General features: G+C 34.0%; 3 protein-coding genes across 9 annotated transcripts; 1 reads left to right on the top strand and 2 right to left on the bottom strand.

Moving 5' to 3' along the window:
• The first annotated feature begins 1,364 nt into the window (after positions 1–1,364).
• LOC130797788 (disease resistance protein At4g27190-like) lies at positions 1,365–11,855 on the top strand. 5 transcript variants are annotated; one of them, XM_057660539.1, is made up of 7 exons: positions 1,365–1,849; positions 1,940–1,984; positions 5,454–7,074; positions 7,171–7,309; positions 7,766–8,906; positions 9,467–10,195; positions 10,720–11,853. In XM_057660539.1, the coding sequence occupies exons 3-7, from the start codon at positions 5,490–5,492 to the stop codon at positions 11,572–11,574; spliced, it is 4,449 nt and encodes a 1,482-aa protein (XP_057516522.1). In that variant the 5' UTR covers positions 1,365–1,849; positions 1,940–1,984; positions 5,454–5,489; the 3' UTR covers positions 11,575–11,853. The 5 variants fall into 5 exon arrangements, with proteins under 5 accessions (XP_057516522.1, XP_057516521.1, XP_057516524.1 ...); XM_057660540.1 differs by having other exon boundaries at positions 1,798–1,849; positions 1,921–1,984; XM_057660538.1 differs by lacking the exon at positions 1,940–1,984 and having other exon boundaries at positions 10,720–11,852.
• Positions 11,856–13,469: 1,614 nt separating this feature from the next.
• Positions 13,470–13,784, bottom strand: LOC130797787 (monothiol glutaredoxin-S6-like). The gene has a single exon (XM_057660537.1). It carries the CDS (start codon positions 13,782–13,784, stop codon positions 13,470–13,472), a length of 315 nt encoding a protein of 104 aa, XP_057516520.1.
• A 2,126-nt stretch (positions 13,785–15,910) lies between these two features.
• LOC130797786 (SUMO-activating enzyme subunit 1B-1-like) lies at positions 15,911–23,626 on the bottom strand. 3 transcript variants are annotated; one of them, XM_057660534.1, is made up of 11 exons: positions 23,347–23,626; positions 22,058–22,155; positions 21,137–21,188; positions 20,847–21,042; positions 20,617–20,696; positions 20,387–20,503; positions 19,413–19,463; positions 19,234–19,306; positions 16,492–16,595; positions 16,307–16,411; positions 15,911–16,208 (listed from the first exon to the last, which is right to left on the bottom strand). In XM_057660534.1, the coding sequence occupies exons 2-11, from the start codon at positions 22,138–22,140 to the stop codon at positions 16,092–16,094; spliced, it is 978 nt and encodes a 325-aa protein (XP_057516517.1). In that variant the 5' UTR covers positions 22,141–22,155; positions 23,347–23,626; the 3' UTR covers positions 15,911–16,091. The 3 variants fall into 3 exon arrangements, with proteins under 3 accessions (XP_057516517.1, XP_057516516.1, XP_057516518.1); XM_057660533.1 differs by having other exon boundaries at positions 19,234–19,339; positions 23,347–23,590; XM_057660535.1 differs by lacking the exon at positions 22,058–22,155 and having other exon boundaries at positions 19,234–19,339; positions 23,347–23,591.
• Between the last annotated feature and the right edge of the window lie 421 nt (positions 23,627–24,047).

The raw sequence follows: 24,047 nt of genomic DNA, 5'->3' as shown, positions 1-24,047 counted from the left end.
ATATTATTATTTCAACATGTCATATATATCCATTAAAAAATCAATAATCTAATCATATCATACAATTTATTAAAGATGAAGTTTAATTCCACACATTAGTTTCTTAGAAGGGGAGACAAATAGAATCATACGATCTATCTAAAATCTATAAAAACTACTAATCTATCTATAAAAACTACTAATAAAGAAACAAGACTGACACGTGTCAGACTCTCATTGAAAATTTTCCCATTCATTTTTATGCTGACGTGACCGTTAAACTTATAGTGAAAATCATTTTCTAATATAGTACAATTTAGCGTGAAGAAGAAGATTTGGTAAGCAATATTTTTTCCAAATTATTTACCTTGGTAAAAGAGAATAACCTTTTGATATAGCAAAATGAAACGTGACAAAATTTGTAAACCAATAGTATTTTTCAATATTATTTCCAAAATAAAAGAAAATAATATTTTAATATAGCAAAAATTATTTTCAAGATTATTTACCAGCTGTAGAATAATACTATTTTCATAATTATACTGACATGCAAATTCTGTCATTGCTACTTATCTACTTCATATTGCTATTTGCTTTAAAAAGTGATTTTATTATTAAATAGGTAATTTCACCTATAAATAAATATATTATTTAAAAATAATTGTACCAACAGTAACTAATAACAAAGAAAAGTAATAATACTCTTTTTTAAAAAAATTACTTCTATTATACTATATTAATTAGAAGTATAATATTTTTCTTCCCACTTTTACAATTGCATTACAACAAATTTAACTTTTCGCGACATTAAATTTAGTAACGTTAAAAAAAATGCAACCAATTTATATTTTTAGTGTAAGAATTATTGATTTTTATTATAAATTTCACTATAAAGTAATTTAGTGACACTTTATTTGGCCTTTAGTGGTATATGTAATTGTTACTATAGTCTATAGTGGCATTTACGGAAAATTTCACTAGATCCTATGTCGTAGAAAACTTTAGTATTATTTTTTACTCCCTTCGAACCAATTTAGTTGTTTCATTTCCTTATTTGACAAAGTCTTTTTAGTTGTCTCATTTCTATTTTTGTCAATTTTTTTTACCTAAATATCATTAGTTCACACAAGTAATTACGAATATACCCCCATATACCTTACTTACCAAACTACCCTTCACTACTTACCCTTCACTACTTACCCTTTTTAATGGACCCCACACCATCTTTAATAAGCGTGCCCAAGCAAATGGGACATCTAAATTGGTTCAAAGGGAGTATTATATTATTAAAGGGTTTAATAGATGTCTTTAGATTCAATATATACTATTAAAAATCAAATTATATTATAGTGTAATTATACCTAAAATACATGCACTAAATAAAAAAAACTAGAATATCATCCATCAATTAAGTTCATTTCTCTCACACCGTCTTATAAGTTACCACTTAGTACACAAATCTTCTAAACCATATACAAAGACTAATTTTCCGGCTAATTTAAGTGATAAATGATGATGATAGATCCTCTACAAAAAGCCTGTTGGGATACTAGAGTTAAAGCTTGTACAAGCTAAAGAGCTGACAAACAAAGATCTGATCGGAAAATCAGATCCTTATCCTTATGCTGTATTATATGTACGACCAACGCGTGACAGTACAACCTAAAAAGGGTATTTGGCGCTTTAAGCGGGTCACCCGACCCGTAGTGCCATTTATGTTGCGGGTCGGCGGTTTGGATCAAGTGGGTTGCTAGTGGATTCACCTCATTATAATTATTCTGATTTTATGGAATCAATCAACTGCTGCAAATGGATTCGTCCTCGGTTGCCACATACCCAATGAAGTACAAATACCCCAATGGAGCCTTTGGTAAGTTTTTTTTATTGATTTCATTGAGCATGAAAACTGATGGGTATATTATGATTTATGATTTTTCCCAGTTAATTATTTGCTTGCCAGATTTCATTTCCCTTTTGGCGTGTAGGCTTTCCAAATTTATCAATGGTATGATGGGTTCTATCTTAATCCCTTATCAAATCAATGGGCAGATGGAGCTACTTGAATTGTGATTTAGTTTTAAATACCGCTGTTAGTAATCTGTTTGTGAATTGTGATACTTGTTGTTCCAAATTATTTTATGGGAGATGTGGAAAAAACATAGACGAAGCCAAATGGGGGCCGGGGCCTTGTCGAAAACGGGATCCCGTGTAATTTTTTAGCAGTAGCCCTTACTAATATGACATCTAGTTAAAAGAGGTTACAAATATAACAAAAATTACTATAGCTTCGTGGTTAGGGGATCAAACCTTAATTTAACTATTATTTTTTATAAATTAATAAATTTATATTATAATGTCTTTACTCTTTTATCTTTTATAATTTCACATTCATCTTTTTTATTTGTATTTTTGTTTTTGCTAAATTTTAATTTTAGTAGTGTTTTTCTAGAGAATTACTAGTTAATTCATCCTTTTTAATTTGTGTTTTTATTTTTGCTAAATCTTAATTTTAGTAGTGTTTTTTTAGAGAATTACTAGTTAAATATATAGAGTTAAAACAGAATCTTTTCCCATGTTAATGCCAAAAAAAAAATAATTCCCAGTTTGCTTGAAATGGGAAAATATTTCACACATTACCGTCCACGTCAGAAATTTTTTTTTTTTTTTTTTAATAAAACCGCTATCTGAAATGGCGGTTTTGTTAAGAGATCTGAACTAAACCGCTACTTGAAATGGCGTTTTGTGGATTTTAATTTAAAAAAAAAAAAAAAAAAAATTAGTAAACCGCCACTTGAAGTGGCGGTTTTGTAGTAGTACAAAACATTATTATTTTTTTTTTTTTTAAAAAAAGTAAGCAAACCGCCACTTCAAGTGGCGGTTTTGTAGTAGTACAAAACATTATTAATTTTTTTTTTTAAAAAAAAAAAAAGTAAGCAAACCGCCACTTCAAGTGGCGGTTTTATAGCAGTACAAAACAACAGGTCATTTTAATTTTTTTTTTTTTAAAAATTAGTAAGCAAACCGCCACTTCATGTGGCGGTTTAGTGCTTAAGGCAAACCGCCATCTCAAGTGGCGGTTTTGTCTGAAAAATTAAAAAAAATAAAAAAATTTCCACGTGGACGGTATTGTGGGAAATACTTTCCCACATAATGCAAAGTGGGAATTATTTTTTTTGAGCAATATAATGGGAATAGACTCGTTAAAACACTTAGTTTTTTTCAAAATGGATAATTATTAGGAAGCTTCAACTCTAGTTGTTAAATATAAATTTTGCAATGATTCAAGTTTATTTCGGTATATATGAATTTAAATTTTTCATAGCTTAACTAGTTTTCATTAGAGGTGTTTTTTTGGGTCATCAAGTTACTTTTGGGTTAGGTGTTTCAGGTCAGTTTGAAATCCATATTGTTTTTACATAATTGTAAATTATTTTTGAAATCGAGTCAAATTTGATTCGGTTACAATGTCGAGAAATTATTTGCTAGTATATCGACGATGTCGAGTCATCTGATCTATTATGAACACCTCTATCTTTTATATGGTATATAATTTGCTAGTATATCAACAATTTGCCCTTCCCCCAATTCAAAATCATGGCTTTGCCCCTCGGATACATTTACAACTCGCTTAATTGTCGGTACTAAAGGTGGTAATGACAATGACTTGTTGAAGATTTTTATTTTTTCGGAATTTTCCATTACCACCTAATACCAACTTTTTAATTGAAATGAATTGGGTTAAGAAAATGAGATTATCGAAGAAGAACAAGTATAACTATTAAAATTGTCGAAATATTTTTCTACCAAAATTACACTAACTTTTCATTATCATTACCACCCTTTAATATTCTTTTGAAGTAATGGAGTCTTGAGTGCACCAATCAAGTCTATGTATTCATGTGTGCATAAAGATGAGAATCCAATAGGTGTGTTAATGAGTGAGTGAAGTGTGTGACTGATTGTGGTGTTTAAGAATGTGGTTTAATATTTGAAGTTATGAAGGTGTTGATGAGTCTTAAACATGTAATGTAAATGGTGATGTTAATGGGATGATGATTGATACTTAATGAGGAGTTGAAAAGAGTTTGTACAAGGTGCCTTGAACAAGGCACTTGGAGATCACCCTTTGTATTGAACGATAATGAAGATCAAAAGCAGATAGTAGGCTTTGAAAGATTGTGCTCAAATGAGCACATTATGCTGCTGCACACAGAAACTGTCATATGAACCTGCTCGAACGAGCACTATGTTGGCTCGAACGAGCAGGCTGACCAATTGGCTTTGGATGTTGTTTTGTTAACGTTTTGTATTCTAGAGCTGATTATTATGCCATTTATTCTTAGCTTTAAGTATGTAAGACTCATTAACATATTTAGCTCTATAAATAGGGAGCTCATATGCTCATTTGGAATCATTAAACACAAACCCTAGCCTAAACACATAGCCTTATTCTCTCTTACTCTCCATTGTAATCCTTCATTGTAAGAGTTGTTGAAACTCCATTGTTATAGTATAAACAAAATACTACACACCTTCGAGGACGTAGCCTACCATGGGTGAACCTTGTAAATACTTGTGTCAATTGTTTGCATTGTTATTTCCCTCATACATTGTTATTTTCACTGAAGTTGTTATTTGTTTATCAAGGTACTTCATATCTTCGATCTTGGTGATATTAGAGTTTGAGAATTTATTTTTAGACTCTAAGCTAGCTCTCATTTCAATACCGACTACCAAATGGGTTAACATATTCATAGAGATTTTTGGTATCGTGTTATCATTAAGGGGCAGGGGTTGAATGAGAGATGATGAAGCTGTTATTGACTTTTTAATCCTTAATTTACTCAAAAGAAGATAGTTTTATTAGTAAGATGGGTGAGATCTTTGATGAGTCAAGGTTAGGGGGCATAGTGCAAAAATACAGTTTTGGTCATGGTTGTGAAAGACTTTTGCGCTCGATATAGATGGTTTCGAGGTTGTTTTGGCCAATAATTCAGTCACACTAAGCTCAAAAACCTTAACTATACGGTCGTAATATAGTGATTTTGGCCACATTTTGCATATGATTAGGAGTTACTTTTATGTGGATGGGATTGAGTTTGTGTTGTGTTCAAGCTATTGATCAAGATTTCATTCAATTATTCAATGCAATTAAGTTAGTCCCACATGCTCTAGGCAGGATTTGAAGGGATTGAATCTACACAGATCCCCTTGTATTGTATAATTGTTCTAACAAAGAGATTTTTATTGACCCTTGGTAAGAAACATCATCAGTAAGACAATAACTTCGCATAAATAAGTTTACGCGATTTAACTAGTCATTTTATTACGATCTTTTATATTTTGAAACCAAAGAACGAACAGACAAATTCAAGTTATTAATCAATTGTGGATTTGAGTCAGCTGAATTAGGTAAATTATATTCAAAATTTGTTTTTCTGTTAGCTTATTCTCATAAAATTATTACATTACAGACATGATAAGAGTTCAGTATCATCTATGATATTAATATGAAAGAACTACGTAGAGTAATTGATGAATTGGGGTGTATAGAAAAGGAGGTTCAAGACCAGGTAAACATAGCTAAGGAGGAGGGAGGGGAAATTGATGAACAAATTAACAACTGGTTAGGAGAAGTTCACAAAATGAGTGCCAAGGTGAAAACTGTTTGGCTAGCTGTCGAAAAAGCCAATACCGTGAGGAAGAGAAGATTAATCGGTTGTTTTCGTCCATCCAAAAAATCCTACAAAGATGTTTTAGAAATGGAAAATGGTATTGTAGGTGATGTCAGTAACCTCATGGAGGAAGGAAAGAAGATTTTGGAAGCTTGCCAACATTCATATCCCAAAGGAATTGAACTTGTATGGCGTGATGACTTTGTAGAATTCAGGTCTAGAAGATCTGCTTTTAACATGATCATGAATGGCCTTGAGGACGAAAAGGTTAGCATTATTGGTGCTTTTGGAATGGGAGGTATTGGAAAAACTAAATTAGTGGTGGAATCAGGTAAGAGGGCTAAAGATGATAAGTTGTTTGATCAAGTTGTGTTTGCGACAGTGTCTAGAGATCCTCATATAGTAAACATCCAAGGGACACTTGCTGATATGTTGGGCCTAAACTTCAAAGAAGTTACTGAGATTGGAAGAGCAAACGAGCTTCGAGGACGAATGGAGAAAGAAAAGAATATTCTAGTAATATTGGATGATATTTGGGGAAAACTGGATTTAGAAAGCGTTGGAGTCCCTTCAAATTTAGATAACAAAGGAGTCAAGATTATTCTCACTACGCGTAAAAAGGAAGTTTGTGAAGCAATGGGTTGTAGTGTGATAGTTCATTTGGATGTGATGAAAACAGATGAAACATGGGCTATGTTTTGTAACTATGCTGGACAACCACTAGGGTATTCCCTCACACGAGTAGCAAAGAAGATTGTGAAAGAGTGTGCTGGTTTGCCACTTGCTGTTGTTACTGTCGGAAGTGCTTTAAGGGACAAAAGCTTAGAAGAGTATGAAGATGCTGTTCAAAAACTTTCTAAATCCAGATTTGCTGAAATAGAAAGTGTTGATAGGGATATCTATGCTTGTTTGAAGATGAGTTTTGATTATTTGGAAGACGAAATATCCCAAAAGTGCTTCTTATTATGTTCTTTATTTCCGGAGGATAGTGAGATAAAGCTGGAGGATTTAACTAGAAATGCGATTGGATTGGGTTTATTTGGAAATGTTGATTCAGTTGATCAAGCAAGGAATAGGATGCTCTCCTTGGTGAAAAAGCTCGAAAATGTTTGTTTGTTAGCTACTGTTGATGACAGCCGTTACTTTCGCCAATTTGTTCCATGTCACAACCGCGTAAAAATGCATGATATGATTCGTGATGTTGCTTTATGGATTACTAAGGTCAATGGTATCCCTTTTTTTACTTTAAGCTCATTGACAGGATTGAAAAGCAAATTCATGTATGAGAAGGCAACAGCATTTTATTTAAGGGTTGGTCCAAAGTGGCAATTTCCTAGCAGATTGGAATATCCAGACTTAAAAATCCTGATTGTTAAACAGACTCATTTAGTGACTGAACAAGCTGGTGAAACATTTTCAGGTGACTTTTTATTATATGGTTTGTTCGTTATAACGATACTCTAGAAGGTTTCACAGCCGTGATGTATGAATGCTTATTTGTTTCTATAATCTGCAGACATGTTTTTAGAAGAGACAAGAGCTATACAAGTTCTTCACTTGGAGCTAGCAATTAATGAGCCAATGTTGCCGTTGGTTTCTCTCTCAAAACTAGATAATCTCATAAGTCTTCATGTGATTGGAGCTCTAAGCTGGAGGTATTGCAACATAAACTTAAATTTTCTATTGATACCCTGTATAAGACTCCAATCGCCATTGGTTTGGTGGGGAGAATAATTTTAATAGAAATTGTTATTGAAGATTAGTTGTCCTTCTGTTAGAAGGGGATAAGAAATTATTCTTTTTCATATTTGGAGGAAAATGATTGCATGGGGGTGGAAAACTCTTCTTTCTCTTTTCAAAATATGCTTCCAACCAAACTTGGGATAAGAGGAGAACAATTTTCCTAGAAAATGTTTACCCTAAAACAAAGTCCAGCTAAGTCAACCATAAAGCTTTTCCTTTACACTGTGTTTGGATAAGAATTTAGGGGAATAAGAATTTTTTAGACAAATTACCATGATATGATTCTTTACATTTTATAACCTAATATCAGTCAAGATATAAAATTGTATTTGTGGTTTTTCTTGTTTATTGCTGCTTTTCTGTTTCAGGGCTAGGGACATGTCTATAATAGGGAAGTTGAAAAACCTGGAGATTCTATGCTTGGGCTGTACAGCTGGAAAGATACTACCATACTGGATAGGAAAGCTTTGTAACTTACGAGTTTTAGACCTATCTAAATGGCGGGGATTGGAGTATATACCTCACAATTTACTGCCAGGATTAGCTAAGTTAGAGGAGTTTTACACCCCTTGCACTTACGATTCAAATTTGAGTTATGATTATCTGTCTGACCTTATGTTGTTGTCTCATTTGACTGCCTACAGTGGCAGGTTTAGAGGGACTCTATCTTTTCCTGATAATTTTAAGTTTGGGAACTTGCAAAGGTACCACATAAAGACATCAAACCGAATAGATTCTAACTATAAGTGGTCAAGATTTTTGGATTTCAATGAGCTTAATGACTTCTCCATGAAGGCTTTTGAGCATTTGTTGCCGGGTGTAGAGCATCTTTGTATTGGGAAAACTATGCAGGCCGGTATCCAAAACCTATGTCCTCAGGTTAATAATACGTGCTTTCAGAATCTTAGAGAATTTAATCTTTGGCACTCTGATAGTCTTGAATGTTTGGTCGATACTACTTATTCCAAGTGCGTATTGAAAGGTCGTCCTCATCAAAACTGTGGCTTCCAAAACATCGAATGCATTAAACTAATATGCTGTAATAAATTGAAGTATCTTTTCAGCTTCAGACATGCCCAAAGATTGCAAAACTTGCAACATATTGTGATCTCTGAATGTAATGCCTTAGAAACAATTTTCACTCAAGATGATCTAAATAATGTAGCTCTCATAAGCTTTCTTGAACTCAAGACAATTGAGATAGATTCATGTGGCGAATTGAAATATGTCATACCTTTGTCTTTTGTTGCTGAGGGTCTTCCGAAACTAGAGAGAATATCTGTGGAAAAGTGTGCTAAGCTGGAGCAAGTAATCGGATTAGATGATGGAGCTGAAACGAGAAATCTAGTAATGAAGAGTCTTTGTTCTGCAAAGCTTGTGAACCTACCAAGACTATCTTCTCTATTACCATTGAATTGGCATCTAAAAGTCCCTTCTCTATCTCAAATCGTAATTATAGCGACTGGCGCAACCTCTAAGCATTTTTCTGATGACCTCCATGTTGAACAGGTACGCAAAAAATTACTTTTAACTTTTATTTACATGAACCCTTAACAAGGGTACACCCGTACCCCTAAACCCCACTTACATGAGAACCTCTTGTGTGGACCAAAGTTTTAAGACTCCTATTCCTGCTCTTCACTCTTCATTACATACTACAAAGTGACTGGAAAAAATCTTTTTAGAAAAATTAAAATTTTCAAATTTTTATTTTTATTTTTACATTTTTTAAATTTTAATTTTTTTAAATTTTTTAAATTTTTAATTTTTTTTTTGTTTGTTTTTTTTTTTTTATTTTTAATTTTAATTTTTTTTATTTTTTATTTCTTAAATTTTGATTTTTTAAATTTTAATTTTAATTTTTAATTTTTTTAAGTATTAGAGTGGAATGGATAAAGTGTGAGAGTATAAAGTGGAAATGTGGAGTGAAAGAGTGGGGAGGGGGGTGAAGTTGAGTGGAGTGAAGTGAAGTGTAAGACTATTAGTGTGGACCAAGTCTATACTAGACTCTTTACACATACATGGGAGCCAGTTATGACATTGAGGTGATGGAATGTTGTTTTTAACAGACCCCAAGAGCACATACAAACATGCTTAACGGAGTTTTACCAAGAATGGAAAACAGGAGTTTTATGGATTTCAAAGTGTTGGAAATTGATAACTTCTATGATGGAGAAGAGGTGTTCAATCTTGAAAATGTTGAGAAACATATCGTTGCACGGTTACAAGTGCTCAAGTTAACCTGCTTGCCCTATCTGAAATATATTTGGAAGGGACCAACACATTTCGTTAGCTTAAGGAATATACAAGAAATAGAAGTATGTAGCTGCACGGCCCTCAAAACTCTCTTTACATACAGCATAGCTCAAACTCTACACTCGCTGAAGACTCTAAGAGTTTACTGTTGCCACAAGTTAAAGTATATCATTGATCCTAACGACTATGAAAAGGTAACGGACTCTTGCTCTCCGGATAAGACTAGTTGTTTACTGAAACTTGAGAAACTTTTCATAGGAAGGTGTTATATGCTGGAAAGTATTTTGCCTCTCTCCGTGGTTTCAACGTTTCCACGCCTAATGGAGCTTGAAATTGAGGACTGCCCTAAGTTACAACATATATTTTATGATGACCTTGGACTACAAAGGATGTCAACAAACTTGAAAGAGATCATGTTTCAACAACTTTGGGAATTAAAACTTGTTGGGTTGCCTAGTCTAATAAGCATTGTTCCTGAAAACTGTCATTTGTTATGCCCTTCTTTGCAAAATGTAGACTTGTTGGATTATATTGTAGAGCAGGTACTTTTTTTTTCTTTCAAAATTGATATTAATAATTCAACCTTTCACCCATCGGCTGAAAATATTTCAATCCCACTTGAATTATTTTTTAATAATCCAATCTTTACCCTTAGTTTGCTATCAGCATAATTTTTTATTTTATAATAATTAAACCTTTGCTCTTAGTTTGCTATTAGCATACCCTATTAGTATGCTAATAGCTAACTAAGGGCAAAGGTTAGTTTATTAAAAAATAATTTAAAGTTGGGATTATTCACAACGGATGGGTGGAAGGTTGAATTATTAATATCTATTTATCTTTTTTTTATATGAAAAATGATCACTTAAAGATGAGATTTCTTGTTTGCACACGATAAGACAACGAACTTGATGCACTTATTCAATTAAGTTTTGTTGATTTGCACGTAATTCGCTCAAAATGGCTAACCTTATGGATTTGCAATTTGCGAGAAGATTAGTAAATTATGTGACTCTGTGTGAGAGAGGAGTAATGGTTTCTCGTTTAATTTAATTTTATTTTATAGGAAGAGGAAGAGGAAGAGGTAAAGCCTTTTGGAGGAGAAATTCCTACAAGTTGGAACAGAATATTGCCATTTAAGGAGGTCATATTAGTAAGTCATCCATTATGTCTGAATGTAGAAAACTGTGACGCAGAACATGTGTTAGACATGGAAAACTTAGTTGAGAATAATGAGAGATGTTTGATTTGGAACATAAGCGAGTTGACACTAAGATACCTACCCAATCTGACCTGCATTTGGAAGGGACAAACAGATTTGATTCAGCTAAGGAACCTCTGGAAAATCCAGTTATATGATTGTAATGTTTTGACAAAAAGTGTATTCACATATACAATGGCTCGAACTCTAACTTCACTTGAAATTATCGAAATATACAACTGCATGGAGTTAGATAACATATTTGAGCCTGTATCTGTGGGGATTAAGAGCTGTTCTCCAGTAGCGTGTTTGCCAAATCTACGAAATATTGATGTACGAGGATGTGACAAGCTGAAATCTTTGTTTCAAATCTCTGTTGCTCAACACCTACCGAGGCTCAGAGGTGTGCGTGTAAAAGGAGCAGCTATATTGGAGCAATTATTCAGTGAAGATCGAGAAAAATATGCACAAGACAAGCAGATTATATTGCCCGACTTAATTATCATCCGCCTTGAACGGCTGCCCTGCCTTTCAGGCATATGTCCTGCAGGTTATACTTTAAGCTGTGCTCGACCATCTATGGTAGAATTCATCATAACAGAATGCTCTTTTAAACCCGCCAATTTATTTTCTCCGACGACACTCATTCCATCAACTGCTATCCAAGCAACAGAAACAGGCCAGCTACCACATGACCCAAAACACATTCCCCTCGGCTAAGCAGTCGTTTGTCATATCACCGAGATCATATCTATTGACTGTTATGTGTTCGAAATGGCACTTGTAAGTTAGTTGTACATGTAACACGAATTGTGTTTTTTTCAAGGAACCTATACACAACATTCAAGGTCGCATTGTATCTCATCGCATCAGTTGCATTGTAAAAATTTTAGAAAAACAAATTGATATTTGCGAAATTATAAAGTTTTAAAAATTGTGTTTTATGACGTTTAGAAGGATATCTCGTGCTTTTGCCCGATAATTGGCGTACTATAAACTTATTACTTTCATTAGTGTATCACCATATCTATTATTGTTATTACAAATAATTATGCGGAAAATAAAACTACAAATACAAGATGATGTTTATAGTGTCTCCTTTATGTATGGCAACGAACTCCTCCCATGAATGAATCACGAACTAAACAAAAACACAGTAGAGAAGATTAGTTTGCGACGTTGGCGTCACTAGAAATCTTGATATAGATTGAAGGCGACTATAAGCTTTCCTTTTGTGATATTTCTCCCCATAAAGGTACTTGGGTTATGATACCGGAAATTCACAATAAAATACAATCAATCACATCAACCGATTAGTACGAATCGATTGAACTAAATGATTATGTGTTTTGTAGAGATTAAAATCAGAAAATAATAAAAGAATTAATTACTCTCTTGTATGTTTCAAGAGATTGAGAGAAAGATGATAGAATTTGATATTTCTAAGACATGAAATGATTTTCATGCACTCACTCTTATTTATAGAGTTGAAGTAATATATGGATTCATCCAAAACCATACATCAATGATAACTGATGATTATCAGTTAATTATGATGTAAAACATTCGTTCATAACAACACTTTATTTCATGAAACAAAGTTTCATATCACGAACAGAAGCACTGTTCCGAGGTGCTCGAACGAGCATATGCAAAATCACTTTCTAGAAACTTTCTGACGCGAAAATCTCAAAGTACTCCAACGAGCAAAACACTAAAACATCAAACAGAAGGCTTTGGAAGAAACGGACTGACGAACCAAGGCATGCTCGAACGAGCAACAGAGTGCTCGAACGAGCATCAGCTGGAGTAGCCCCATTTTGCTTTGTTGTTATGTTCTTTGCTTAGTTCATGCTTTGGTACATGCCTTAAGCCTTTGAATATATCCTACATGCACTCAGCAATTATGATCGTAATATTTTTCTGACACGAGTACATGTTTAGTGTGGAAAGAATGTCAACTTTGATAATATCTTACATTTCTAAGAAATTAGCAAACTTTAAGGTTGGCTTGTAGCATCTAAAGAAACAGGGAATACATAATAAAATATTGACGTGAATAGCTGCACCATTGTTAATTATGGGTGATTATTGTTGGAAATACTTTATATTTGTAAGTATTTTTGAATTTATCACAATTAAAATACGTTGTAACTGCAAAATCATCCATTTAGACCTTTAGCCATACTTATTAGTGTGGCGTGTGGCGTGTGGCGTGTGGCTGAATTTATAACATTTTAACAGTATTTAATTGACTTGTACTCATGCTTATGAGTGAGACTATTATTTCTCATGCTTAATAAGCGTGCTTAAAACGCAAGAAATGAGTCTAATTGCAAAAAAGTTTGCCACACTTAAATAAGCGTGCCTAAATATAGTTACATGCCACATTTTTTTTATAGTGACGTGACTTAAACCGTAATATTTCTTTATAAGTTATATCACTACAACAAAAACCACCTTACATATAAAGAAATCAAATTTTGTCTCAGTTGGAGCATCGTCTATAACTATCCCATATTATGAGATCCTATAGCTCTCCCTTTTCCTCAGCCTTTCCGAACTAAAAAATACAATAGATAAATAAATAATATGATTAATTATTGATTCTTGTTTCAAACCCAGATAGCTATAGCATTAATCAATTTGTGCACAAGTTCCCCTCGAATTTGAAGGCCAATAACTTCATTAGCTCCACCAATGAAATCTCCTCCAATAAAAATGGCTGGAATATTACTTGGGTTCTGCCCCATCATTTGAAGGGCATATTTGACGTCTTGACCTTTTTCTAATTTATTCAGCACATACACTATAGGATTTGCACCATAGCTACTAAAAAGCTGCTTCATGGAATGGCTTACAGGATCTGATTGGCTTTTAATGAATATTACTACAGGCATTTCATCTACCAATGGCCTCAAAGTATCCATTATCAAATTTTGAAATGATATGAGCTTGTCCCTTTTTTTAGCACTCTTGTAATTTTTGAGTTGAATTTGGCAATGTTGGATTTCTGTTAGAGTATATAACATATTTTGGGGCCTGAAATCATCGGCTTAAGTTTTTGGTTGAGTTGATTCTTTGACATGCTATTAGAAGTCGATGTGACAAGAGGTAATGGTTTGAATCTCAACCATCCCTCATTTAAACTAGAATATTAAACATCAGGTATTAGGAGGATCTATGCTGCATGTCTGCATCCACAATTCCAATCCAAAGGGCTTTTGTGTGAGGGGTGTGTTAGAGCATATATAACATATCTTGAGGCCTCAATCATCAACTATTGGTTCCACGACATAATATCAGAAGCCAGCGTGATAAGAGGTCAATGGTTCGAATCCCAACCACATCTTATTTAAAGTGGAATATTAAGCGACAAGTATGAGGAGGGTATGTGCTGTATGCCTGCATCAACACTTCTAGCCCAAAGGACTCTTGTGTGAGGGGGTGTGTTAGAATATATGACATATCTTAGGGCTTCAACCATCAGCTTAAGCTTTTGGTTGAATTGTTCCTTGACATTTTTGTATTATAAGGTGTTCTTATTTAAGTGAAGTTACATTATAATATTTGCTATCAGAGATCAATCGAAAATAACCTTTTTGTTATCACTAATAAAGGTCAGAATGCGTATATCCAAACATTCAAACTTTGCTTAAGTGGGAGCAACTGACATGCATGAAAGTCTGAAGGATAAGGTATAATTCTCGAAACTGTGAAAGCTAAAGAACCTTTTGTGATTCTGATTATTTATGTGATGACTCTTCTGTCTATTGGATATCAGGTCATGTCTTATGATCATAATCTACACCACTAAATCATGATAAGAAGGCATATTCATAACAAAAAACTATCTGACTTTTTAACTCATGAGTTATAGATTTTTTGAAATCCTATACCTAATGTCACTAGTAATATCAGCAATTCAGAAACAATGTTGTGATATCATTATAGTAAGGTTACATATATTCAATTTTAGGGGTTGAAGTCAGAAAATAAATGTGTCGAATGTCGAAAATATATGAACTCTATAGTAGTAATGATAATGGACAAGGTGATGCAGTCTATGGTACTTGGACTCGGGTACTAATTTTGAATATTAGTACGTGTCCAAGTGTCGAATACGTCTAAATATTTAATTTTATCCCTAAAATGAAGTGTCTAATAAGTGTCATACCAATATCCGAGCAAGGTTCAAACACGGATACGTGAAGCAAAATGAAGAGTTCGAGTAACATATAATGCATTAATGAGAGAGATGTGATTATCGTATATCAAATATCAGTCGAAAGCATAAAATATTCCTTAAAACGGCCCAAAACACAGTAAGTTTACACCTTTGCCACACGGGAATTTATTCGAAGATCTCTACAATGCTGACGCATGTGATGCAATATTAGTTAGATTCTTTGAGATAAAGGAAGTGCAAAAGGTATGAGACAAAAGATATGAATTCAAAATGTCTGATTAACAATAAATAGCTATTCAAGAAGTGAAGAGTCAAATGAAACCAGATTCTTAGTTGTTGAAGACAATCAACTTCCTTTACCAGAATAATGAATACAATTAAGGATAAAAAGGAGGAATATATATGAGAATAATGAATGGCAGTACAAATAGGAAGTACGGATAATGTATGTTGTTAACTTAGTATACTTGCCAACTTGAGGGATCTTGTAAGGCATAGGGTCTTCTCCTCATGTCCAATGATCATGGAGGTCAACTTAAAGTTGTAGTCTTGCACACTCTTTGGGGATGATTCAGATTTCAAACTCTCTAGAGCACCAACATATAGAAGGAATTTTAAGGAAATTTTACAAAAATTTCAACAAAATTTCATTTGTAAATGAACAACTGAATTGTTTCCTATCCTCCAAACAAACATTTACATGCAAAATATTGTGTGGAGGGATACTACTTGTAATGTGGCTTACATATCACATTATTAATTCCATACCAAAAGTTAAATGTGGCTTGGTATGTACGAAGGGAGTACCATTTAATATTTATAATGCTAAACAATAACTTTAACGTTAAGTGGTTTGTACTGTAAATACGCCAAAGGTTAAAAAATTATATTATAGATCTCAACATAAATTAGATTTCACTAAAAATACAGAATCAGGTTAGGAGGGCTAAGGAGCCAAGATTTGCCCATAATTTACTTTCCATAAGAAATAAGACATAACCATTCTAACTATAGTCACATGAATTTAAGTTAACAGTGAAGAAGCTGCTCAACTAGCCGGGTTTGGTTTCGAGATATCTTCAACTACACCATTTCCATCCATGGCATCGAAATAGAAAAAATTCTTGATAGGCTGTCCTTTGCGTGAAATAGCTTTAATTACTTCCTGAAATTCGAAAAACAAGTTGCGAGATTTTATCAGGAAACTTACATTGTTGTATTTGATAACTAAATAAGCATTCGATACAACTAGACTCGGGTTACCTGTCCAAGAATCCCACCAATTATGGCACACACGGGAGGAAACTCCAATTTACCCAATAGTAATCTCTCTAGGAGAGAATCAGGGATTTGAGATTCGTTGAACGACTGCAATAACAAAGGAAGTTACTATAACAAACAGAAGGTTCTATGATTTGAAGTAATAAGTTATAGCTTATTAAGCATACCTGTGCTTGACAGAGTTCCTTCTTCAGCTTCAAAACATTAGGAAGATCAGCAAGTGAGATTTCACCAGGTTTACGTGCTTCTGACTCCTCGAACCTTTGGATGACTAAGGGAGTAGTACACAACGAAAAGAGCAATTAAGGAATAATGATTTAGTGACAGAAATTTCTACGGAAGGTACAAATTTTGAACAGGGAAAATGGGCCAAGACTGATTAGTTTTACATTTAGGCTTATCTCTTATTAGTGTTGCAGATATGTTTGTCTGAAAGGGATGACAAAACAGCTATTTTGCTCTCTAATCAATGAAACAAAGCGCTCATAATTTCACTCAAAGAAAGATTTTTGTTCGCCCATGTTCCTCAAGAATAGACTGAGATTGTCCAGAAGAACTAGCAAGAAACCAAAAAATAGACTGAACCCTAATTTAGTATGCTTCACAGTAAGGGTGTGTTTGGATGGAAAGGAAGGGGAGAGATTTGGAGGGAAAAAGAATCTCTTATTTGGATAGCAAAATGGGAGGGATAGGATTTGGAGGGGAGAATTGGAAGGATTTAATTGATACTTTTTGTTAAAGTTCCAATCTCTCTAAAACTGGAAAGATTTGAAGAGAAAATTTTTATCTTCCTTCCTTTCCCTTCCATTCCCTCCTATACAAACAAGAGCTATTTTCCTTCCATTTCTCTTCCCTTCCTTTCCCTTCTCTTCCTTTCCCTTCCCTCCCTTTCTTTTCTCTTCAAAAATATTATCCAAACATAGTGTAAATATAACCACTTCCAAGTTACAACTTACAACTACCAACATTCTAAAGGTCTCTTCTCCAAGATTGAAATTGAGAAGACTGAACTTCAAATTCAATTCAATGATAAATCTTATATGACGTCTCTGGTAGTCGTAGAGAAATCTTATATAGCTTCTACCAATTTCCCCGTAGACCCCCTTCAACTCCCCTTCCAAAGGCATATCAAGAACAACCTCTAGTTATTACAAGGCTAAGGTTGCATATATCCAACCCTCTCAAACATTGTTTAGGCTAGGGCCACATGGCAAATAATGGCTTGTTGTTGTATCCTTCAACTCCCCTCTAAACTCACTATCAGGCCTCAGCTAAAATCCACTCATCATTCAAAGCACCAATCTTCAAGGTAAGCTCAAACGAAAAGTCAGCTCTAGCCTCTAGACTTTCATAATGTAGATATAGTCAATTGTTCCTATTGTTTACAAGCATATAAATGCTCTCTGTTCATCCTTTTTCTATTATTCCCAAAAAATTTGTGGATTACCAGGCCTCAAACAAATAACCTAATTAGTAAAGGGGTTGCAACAGCGGTAAGAGTGACAAATAATTGGTTGCCTAAGTAGCTAAGAGCTGGTTTGTAGACAAAACATGCTAATAGCAACTTTCCTAGTCAAAGGCTAACCGTTGTCTTGTCAACACAACTTAATGGTATCAAGTAACTTAAGCACTAGGTAATGAATAACGGGCCATATTAGTGTTTGTCGTCACAAAAGAAAAAGCTCTTATAGTGAGGTATTATTAGTAATACGGTTCATTAAAACACAAGCACTTCTTTTTTAAGTAAAGCAAGAGTCAACCAAAACAGCCTTTGTGCCATTAAAAGGGTAGGCTATATAATGGGATAATGTATTTCCCTCAAAGAGGGATGTAATTACGCCAAGAACCCATATCAACTATCTTCCTTCACAAGTACCCCTCCCGTGAGTTGTGTGACTTAGTTTGATCTCATCACCCATCTAACTCCTGTAATTATATCTCCTCCAAACTATATTTTCTTTACATCACAATTTTTTTTCTTCACATCACCCTCCTTCCATCCAAAACACCAATAATAAACTTCTATTACCCCAATGTCATTAAGTAGCGGAATCTACAACCTTATTCTTGTTACACAAAACAGTTATTTCTTATCGACTTTTAGTAGCAAACATTATCTGCAATTTCACATAAATAAAAAGTGCACATATCTGTTGAGCAGTTTTAATGTTCAAATACCAATACACGACAATATTCTTCCTCAACCACCAATGGGCCATAATTTTTAGATGTTTATTCAAATAACAAGCCAAATTTGAGAACGGGAAAGATCATCCGCTGAATAAATCCTCCAAGAAAACTCTCCTAATAAACTTTTCTTTTAGAAATATTTCATGGATTCAAGGCAAGCCATAAAGTGTATAAATTTGGCTTTTCAGAAGACAGGATCTCACTATTCTTCTGCCCTGCAACTAAAAAGTGATCCTGATTTCACATACCCCAGCTCCCTCCCACCATGAAAAGGCTGGCTATCCTCACTTGTAAGAAAATATTAATTAATAAGTACATAGGCTTTACCAAAAAAAAAAACAGAAATTTTTCAACAAAACAAATATTGTTTGGTAGAAAACTGTATAAATTTAATCGGATTGGATACCTGCAGGAATCAGACATATTAGTAATCTTCTAATGACTGAAAAGGCACCAAATAGCAAGTTATCCATGACCAATAGAAGTTGTGTGTTACAAAGTTCAAAATTTGATATTAGAAATAACTACCAACAATGAATACAAGACCAGAAAGCCTATACTGTTCACGAACAGATCATGACAGACAATTCACAAATTACAGAAAGGAGCAATTAACATTTAAGAATAATTGAACAAATTCAACTCCACAGAAAAGTAGTTTTACATACACAAAGAGTAGGAGGCACATTGAGAATAATTGAAAAGGTTCCACTCCATACCTCTCATCGCAAAGTAAAGTTTGGAGACTCGCTTATGATTAGGAAGTATTTTCCAGGGTAATGTAATTGCTTCCTGCCATGAGCGATAGGTCTTAGTGATGGGTTGCTACACAAAAGAGAAACACCAGGGAAAAACCATAAGCTCTTTGATGTTTGACCGAACAATTATAGGCACATACCTCAAAACTAGGATACTGCAAGATGCATTCCACAGTTTCATTGGCCAGCTTCTGCAAATGTAAAAACAGAAACACTTAAACTAAGCAGAAAATTAAAGAAAAAAACATAAATAAATTCCACATTGTTTAAAATGTGTCAAATAATGGAGCATGCCAAGACTACTATAAGAAGAGCACTTAATCAGATTCAAAGGCATTGCAATCTAATAATAATAAACATGAACATGCACACACACGTTTGCTGGCACAAAGGAACATAAATAGCTTTAAGGAGCAGAGTGTGATCCATAGTGCAACAATACAGTAACGGTCGCGGTTGCAAGACATTGTGATGTGGTTATCATATCGCCAAATATCGGCCTAAACCATGAAATAGCGCTTGAAACGACCTAAATTGCGGGTTTTTTACACCTTTACAACGCTGGTATAACTGATTTGGTAAATTCGAAAACCTTTACGATATGGCCTATACGATATGATGCAGCCTTATGTTTGCACTATGGTGTGATCTAATACAAAGCACAAATTTATCACAGTTCACAAGTAACATGAAGTTCATTTTACCCAGCCATTAATTTTTCTCTATCGTAATATTTCCTATCATTTTTTTCTTTCTTTAGAAGCAATATATATATATATATACACACACACACACGAGAGAAATATCATTTTTTTTCTTTTTACTTTCACAGTTCTGTCAATAATTATTCCTCGGTGCTTTGATGTTAACACCATCTAGGATATAGGAGAACTTCAGCCACATGATACTGACAAAGCAGAATACGTTTTGTAGACCTTGTATCTTAAGCACTACAGAAGACCAGATGCAGACTATAATGTCACAGACAACGATTGCACACTCAAGAAAAGTTAGCTATAAGACACACAACTTGATCAGCTGTCAAATTATACATAGAAATACAGAGGCCATTTTATATATATGCAAATTCATATTCCAAAAGGAAAGTGCTAACCTTTGTGCATGAATGCTCTTGTAAATCAACAAAAATTTCACCACAAGAGCCCCGACAATCAACTGAATAAAATGCAATGCGCTTAGACGACTTTCGGCATATCTCATTGATCGCGCTCTGAAATTTTGGTACAATAGGAAAAACATATATATGTTGGTTGGTCAACATGGCATGAAGGTCACAACATTAGTGAATGAGAGAACAAACTAAAAAGAAAACTAACCCCCTACCTTTGTACTTAAAGAACAACAGCTGATGACAACAACATCAAACTTCTCAAAAAAATCTGCATTGAAACTTGATAAATCACCTGCGAAAAAACTAACTATTACCCAAAACTTTAAACAAAAAGCCTATATCGATTGGAAACCAAAGAAAGACTGGTCACTGGATCATCCAGAATTAAATTTTATCCAATTAAAAAAATACACACATAGTGTAATCTCCAAAAGGTACAAACCTTTCTCTACCGAGACATGAACCATTGGGTTGAAATCCTTCAACGAGTCACAACACACCTCTGAAATAGAACGGCCTTTATAGAATCCCTCATCTGGAGGTATTAAAAAATTAGCATTCATTGCTTCTTCTGTCACTGGACTATCATCAAGCAACGTAACACTTCCAACGCCAGCTAACACAATGTTCTTGCAAAACTGTAATGTATTCAGATTAGCACTAGCAAGTATAAAGATTCAAGTACAACATGGCAATAAAAAACATTTGCAAAGGGAAAAGAGAGAAAGAGACCTCGGCAACTGTTCCCTTCATCCCGCCAACGAGCACATGGGCCTTGCTAAGCCTATAACACGATACCAAATAAGAATCAAATTCAACAACAATCACGCCAAGTATCCAAAACACCGGTTCATTGCATAAGATCAGTAATAATAAGTTCAATTTAGCAAAAATAAGAGGAAGAGATCTAGGCCAAACTTTTCCAAGATAAGGAGCTTCAATAAAATTTACTAGAAAATCAATAATAATTCATTCATACACAGTGCTTAACAAAGCATTAAGTTTGTTGTGATTAAGGGGTGACTTACGTCATTAATCCACTTTGGAAATGTATTGGTTAAGAAGAGATGAAACGGGGGAAAATTGGATATTAGGTAAAAAGTCTTGAAAAGGCAAATTTGGTCTTGGAGGCAGAAGGAAAAAAGGACTCGGCTTTGTGTGCTGGAAGTGTCATTTGTTCTATATCACTGGACTTTTTTGTTACTTAGGTGTTTTGTTGTAAGTGTTGACCCTTTATGTTATAAATAGGGATCAACACATAGATTAGTTCCCTTAAGATTTCTAACCCACATTCTCTCCCTAGTAAATCGTTGTGATCATCATCCATTGTAGTTCCTTTAAAAGTTCTTTGAAGGCAATAAAGACATCTAAGTAGACCGTGGACGTAGCCCAATTAAGGGTGAACCTTGTAAATCATTGTGTTTGGTTTGCATTGTTCTTTTATTACTTGGATTAGAGTTTCTTGATTAGTGTTGCATTGGTTCTCTTTTTGGGTCACAAGTGTTCAAACCGTTTCTTGAAGCTTGGGTAATGGGGGCTTAACTCCTCAAAGTTTATCAGCAAAATTTTTGCGATAGTGTACAACTTACAAAGGTGGTAATCATAAAGTTTGCAAATGATGAAACAACAAAATTGAATATTTTTAGCAAATACCTTCGTTGCGCATCGGCACCCCATACCCTAATTTGACGATCATAGAGCGCAGTTTCTTGTTCCGTCAACTCCTCCCCTTGCATTTTTCCAATCAAACCCTAAAAAAGGTTTAAAAAGTTTATAAAAAAAAGGGGGAAAATAAGCATAAATTAAAGAAGAAGAAAATTATCAAGTACAAATTCAAGGTTTAAAAGGGGGAGAGAAAGTGGATGCCATGAAAACTGCGGAGCTGTGTAAAGATTGAGGAAAGTAGAGAGGAGGAAATTTCAAACAGCGAGAACTGAACAAATCCCTTCTACTCACTAACTAAATAATCCCTCACATATCTCATTTGGTTTTTTAGACTATTCAAACCCATGTGTTTTTTACAAATCCTTGCGAGATACTGCAATAATTTAGCCGGCCCATTATATTTAAAAAAAAAGAAAAAATGTAGAATAATGTTAAGTGCTAAAAGTTATATTATTTTTATTTCTCTTTACGTAAGATTTTACTACGTTTAATAATATCATCATTTGACCACTTATTCCAACAAATTCAAACAAAATCAGATAGCAAACAATGTTATAATAAGCCAAACCAATTAACCAAATTGAAAACTTGTTATTGCAATCCTAAACTATTTGATTATTTAAACTTTATTCCAACAAATTCAAACAAAATCAAATCACTAATCAATTAAAATTCCAATAAATCAAAAAAACCCAAATCAATTTGAAAATGTACAAGCCAATAAACCCTAAATTTATTAACAAAGGTTGATGGGGTATATATAATTTCACAAGATAAATGAAGAGTCTAGATATTATAGAACCATTGTAGCCTAACACTAATTAACACCACCCAAGCCATTTGCTACCTCTAAGTCAAAGGCTTTCCTCTTTCAAAGAGTAATGTGAAATTTTCCATCTTCTGTGAACTTCACAAGATAAAAATTATTGAAAAATGGAGCTATAAAATGCAACCGCCATTACGATCAGATAACGAGCACCATACTAGCCTCAGTCGAACTCGAAACAATTCACTTTGTTCTTCAATCCTTTGAAGAAATTCGATGAAGCAAAAAATGAAGTTCAAAATCAATATCAAAATAATCCTTGGAGACAAATGCATAATGCTAAAACAAAAACCCTAAATTGATTAACAAATGTGGTTTGGAGTATCGTATAAGCATCAATCATGAATCAACAATATTTAGCAATTAACTTTCAAAGAAATGAGAAATTTATGACAATTGCACAAATTTAAAACTCTAAAGGAAAGAAAGAAAAAGAAAAAAAAGTACATACTTTGGTGGTGGTGGGCGGTGGCTGCCTGCTGGCGTCTGCAGCAGTACGGAAATGTTGGTGGCTGCTGGATGGAGACTGGCGGCAATGGCGTGCGGTATGCGGAGGGGCTGGAATGGAGGCTGGCGGTACAGTGGATGAAGGTTTATGGACTTAGGTTAGACAAAGGGAGAACATGATTTTGAGGAGCGATGGAGGAAGTAGGAATCGAGGAAGTATGTGTGTTTCTAAATTCTAGCATTGTTTTTTGAACATATAAAGAATCAGTTTCAAAATGTTGTTGTTGAGTCTTGAACATGGGTGATTGATGTTAATCATTAAAATCTCTCAACTTATCGGTATGCTAATGAATATGGGTTTGTAGATTAGTTAAATGATGTCAGTTCACATCGTTGACTTTGTCTAAATGTTGAATCGGCCCTTTAATTTTAGGAGGTTATGTGTTCAATTCTACACCATTGCATTGTGCAATTTGGATGAGTGAAGAAGAGAAATTTAATTAGAATTGAGTTTTATATTTTTCTTTTTTTTTGTTTATAAATAGGTGCAAAACCCTTTCATCATCATGTATGGGATGTTATGTAATATATTCATACCATCAAACTAAGTAGAGACAAACGAGAGATTGAAAAATATTTTAAAGGAAATTATCAATGATACCCCCGTATTATTGCACTTTATCTTTGGTACCCCTGTATTTTTCG

This window comes from Amaranthus tricolor, chromosome 13 (genome assembly GCF_026212465.1).
Source record: "Amaranthus tricolor cultivar Red isolate AtriRed21 chromosome 13, ASM2621246v1, whole genome shotgun sequence".
Taxonomy (NCBI): Eukaryota; Viridiplantae; Streptophyta; class Magnoliopsida; order Caryophyllales; family Amaranthaceae; genus Amaranthus; species Amaranthus tricolor.
Note: the sequence above shows the minus strand (reverse complement) of the source record. Positions and strands in the feature narration are given on the sequence as shown.

What these genes read in the sequence shown, in the direction of transcription:
- LOC130797788 (XM_057660539.1), top strand. Translation starts at nt 5,490, where the DNA reads ATGAAAGAACTACGTAGAGTAATTGATGAATTGGGGTGTATAGAAAAG. An exon ending in AGCTGGTGAAACATTTTCAG is followed by an intron (nt 7,075 to 7,170) that starts GTGACTTTTTAT and finishes TATAATCTGCAG; the next exon opens with ACATGTTTTTAGAAGAGACA. An exon ending in TGGATTATATTGTAGAGCAG is followed by an intron (nt 10,196 to 10,719) that starts GTACTTTTTTTT and finishes TTTATTTTATAG; the next exon opens with GAAGAGGAAGAGGAAGAGGT.
- LOC130797787 (XM_057660537.1), bottom strand. Translation starts at nt 13,784, where the DNA reads ATGGATACTTTGAGGCCATTGGTAGATGAAATGCCTGTAGTAATATTC.
- LOC130797786 (XM_057660533.1), bottom strand. Translation starts at nt 22,140, where the DNA reads ATGCAAGGGGAGGAGTTGACGGAACAAGAAACTGCGCTCTATGATCGT. An exon ending in GTTGTTCTTTAAGTACAAAG is followed by an intron (nt 20,504 to 20,616) that starts GTAGGGGGTTAG and finishes CCAAAATTTCAG; the next exon opens with AGCGCGATCAATGAGATATG. An exon ending in TTGGTGGGATTCTTGGACAG is followed by an intron (nt 16,209 to 16,306) that starts GTAACCCGAGTC and finishes TTCGAATTTCAG; the next exon opens with GAAGTAATTAAAGCTATTTC.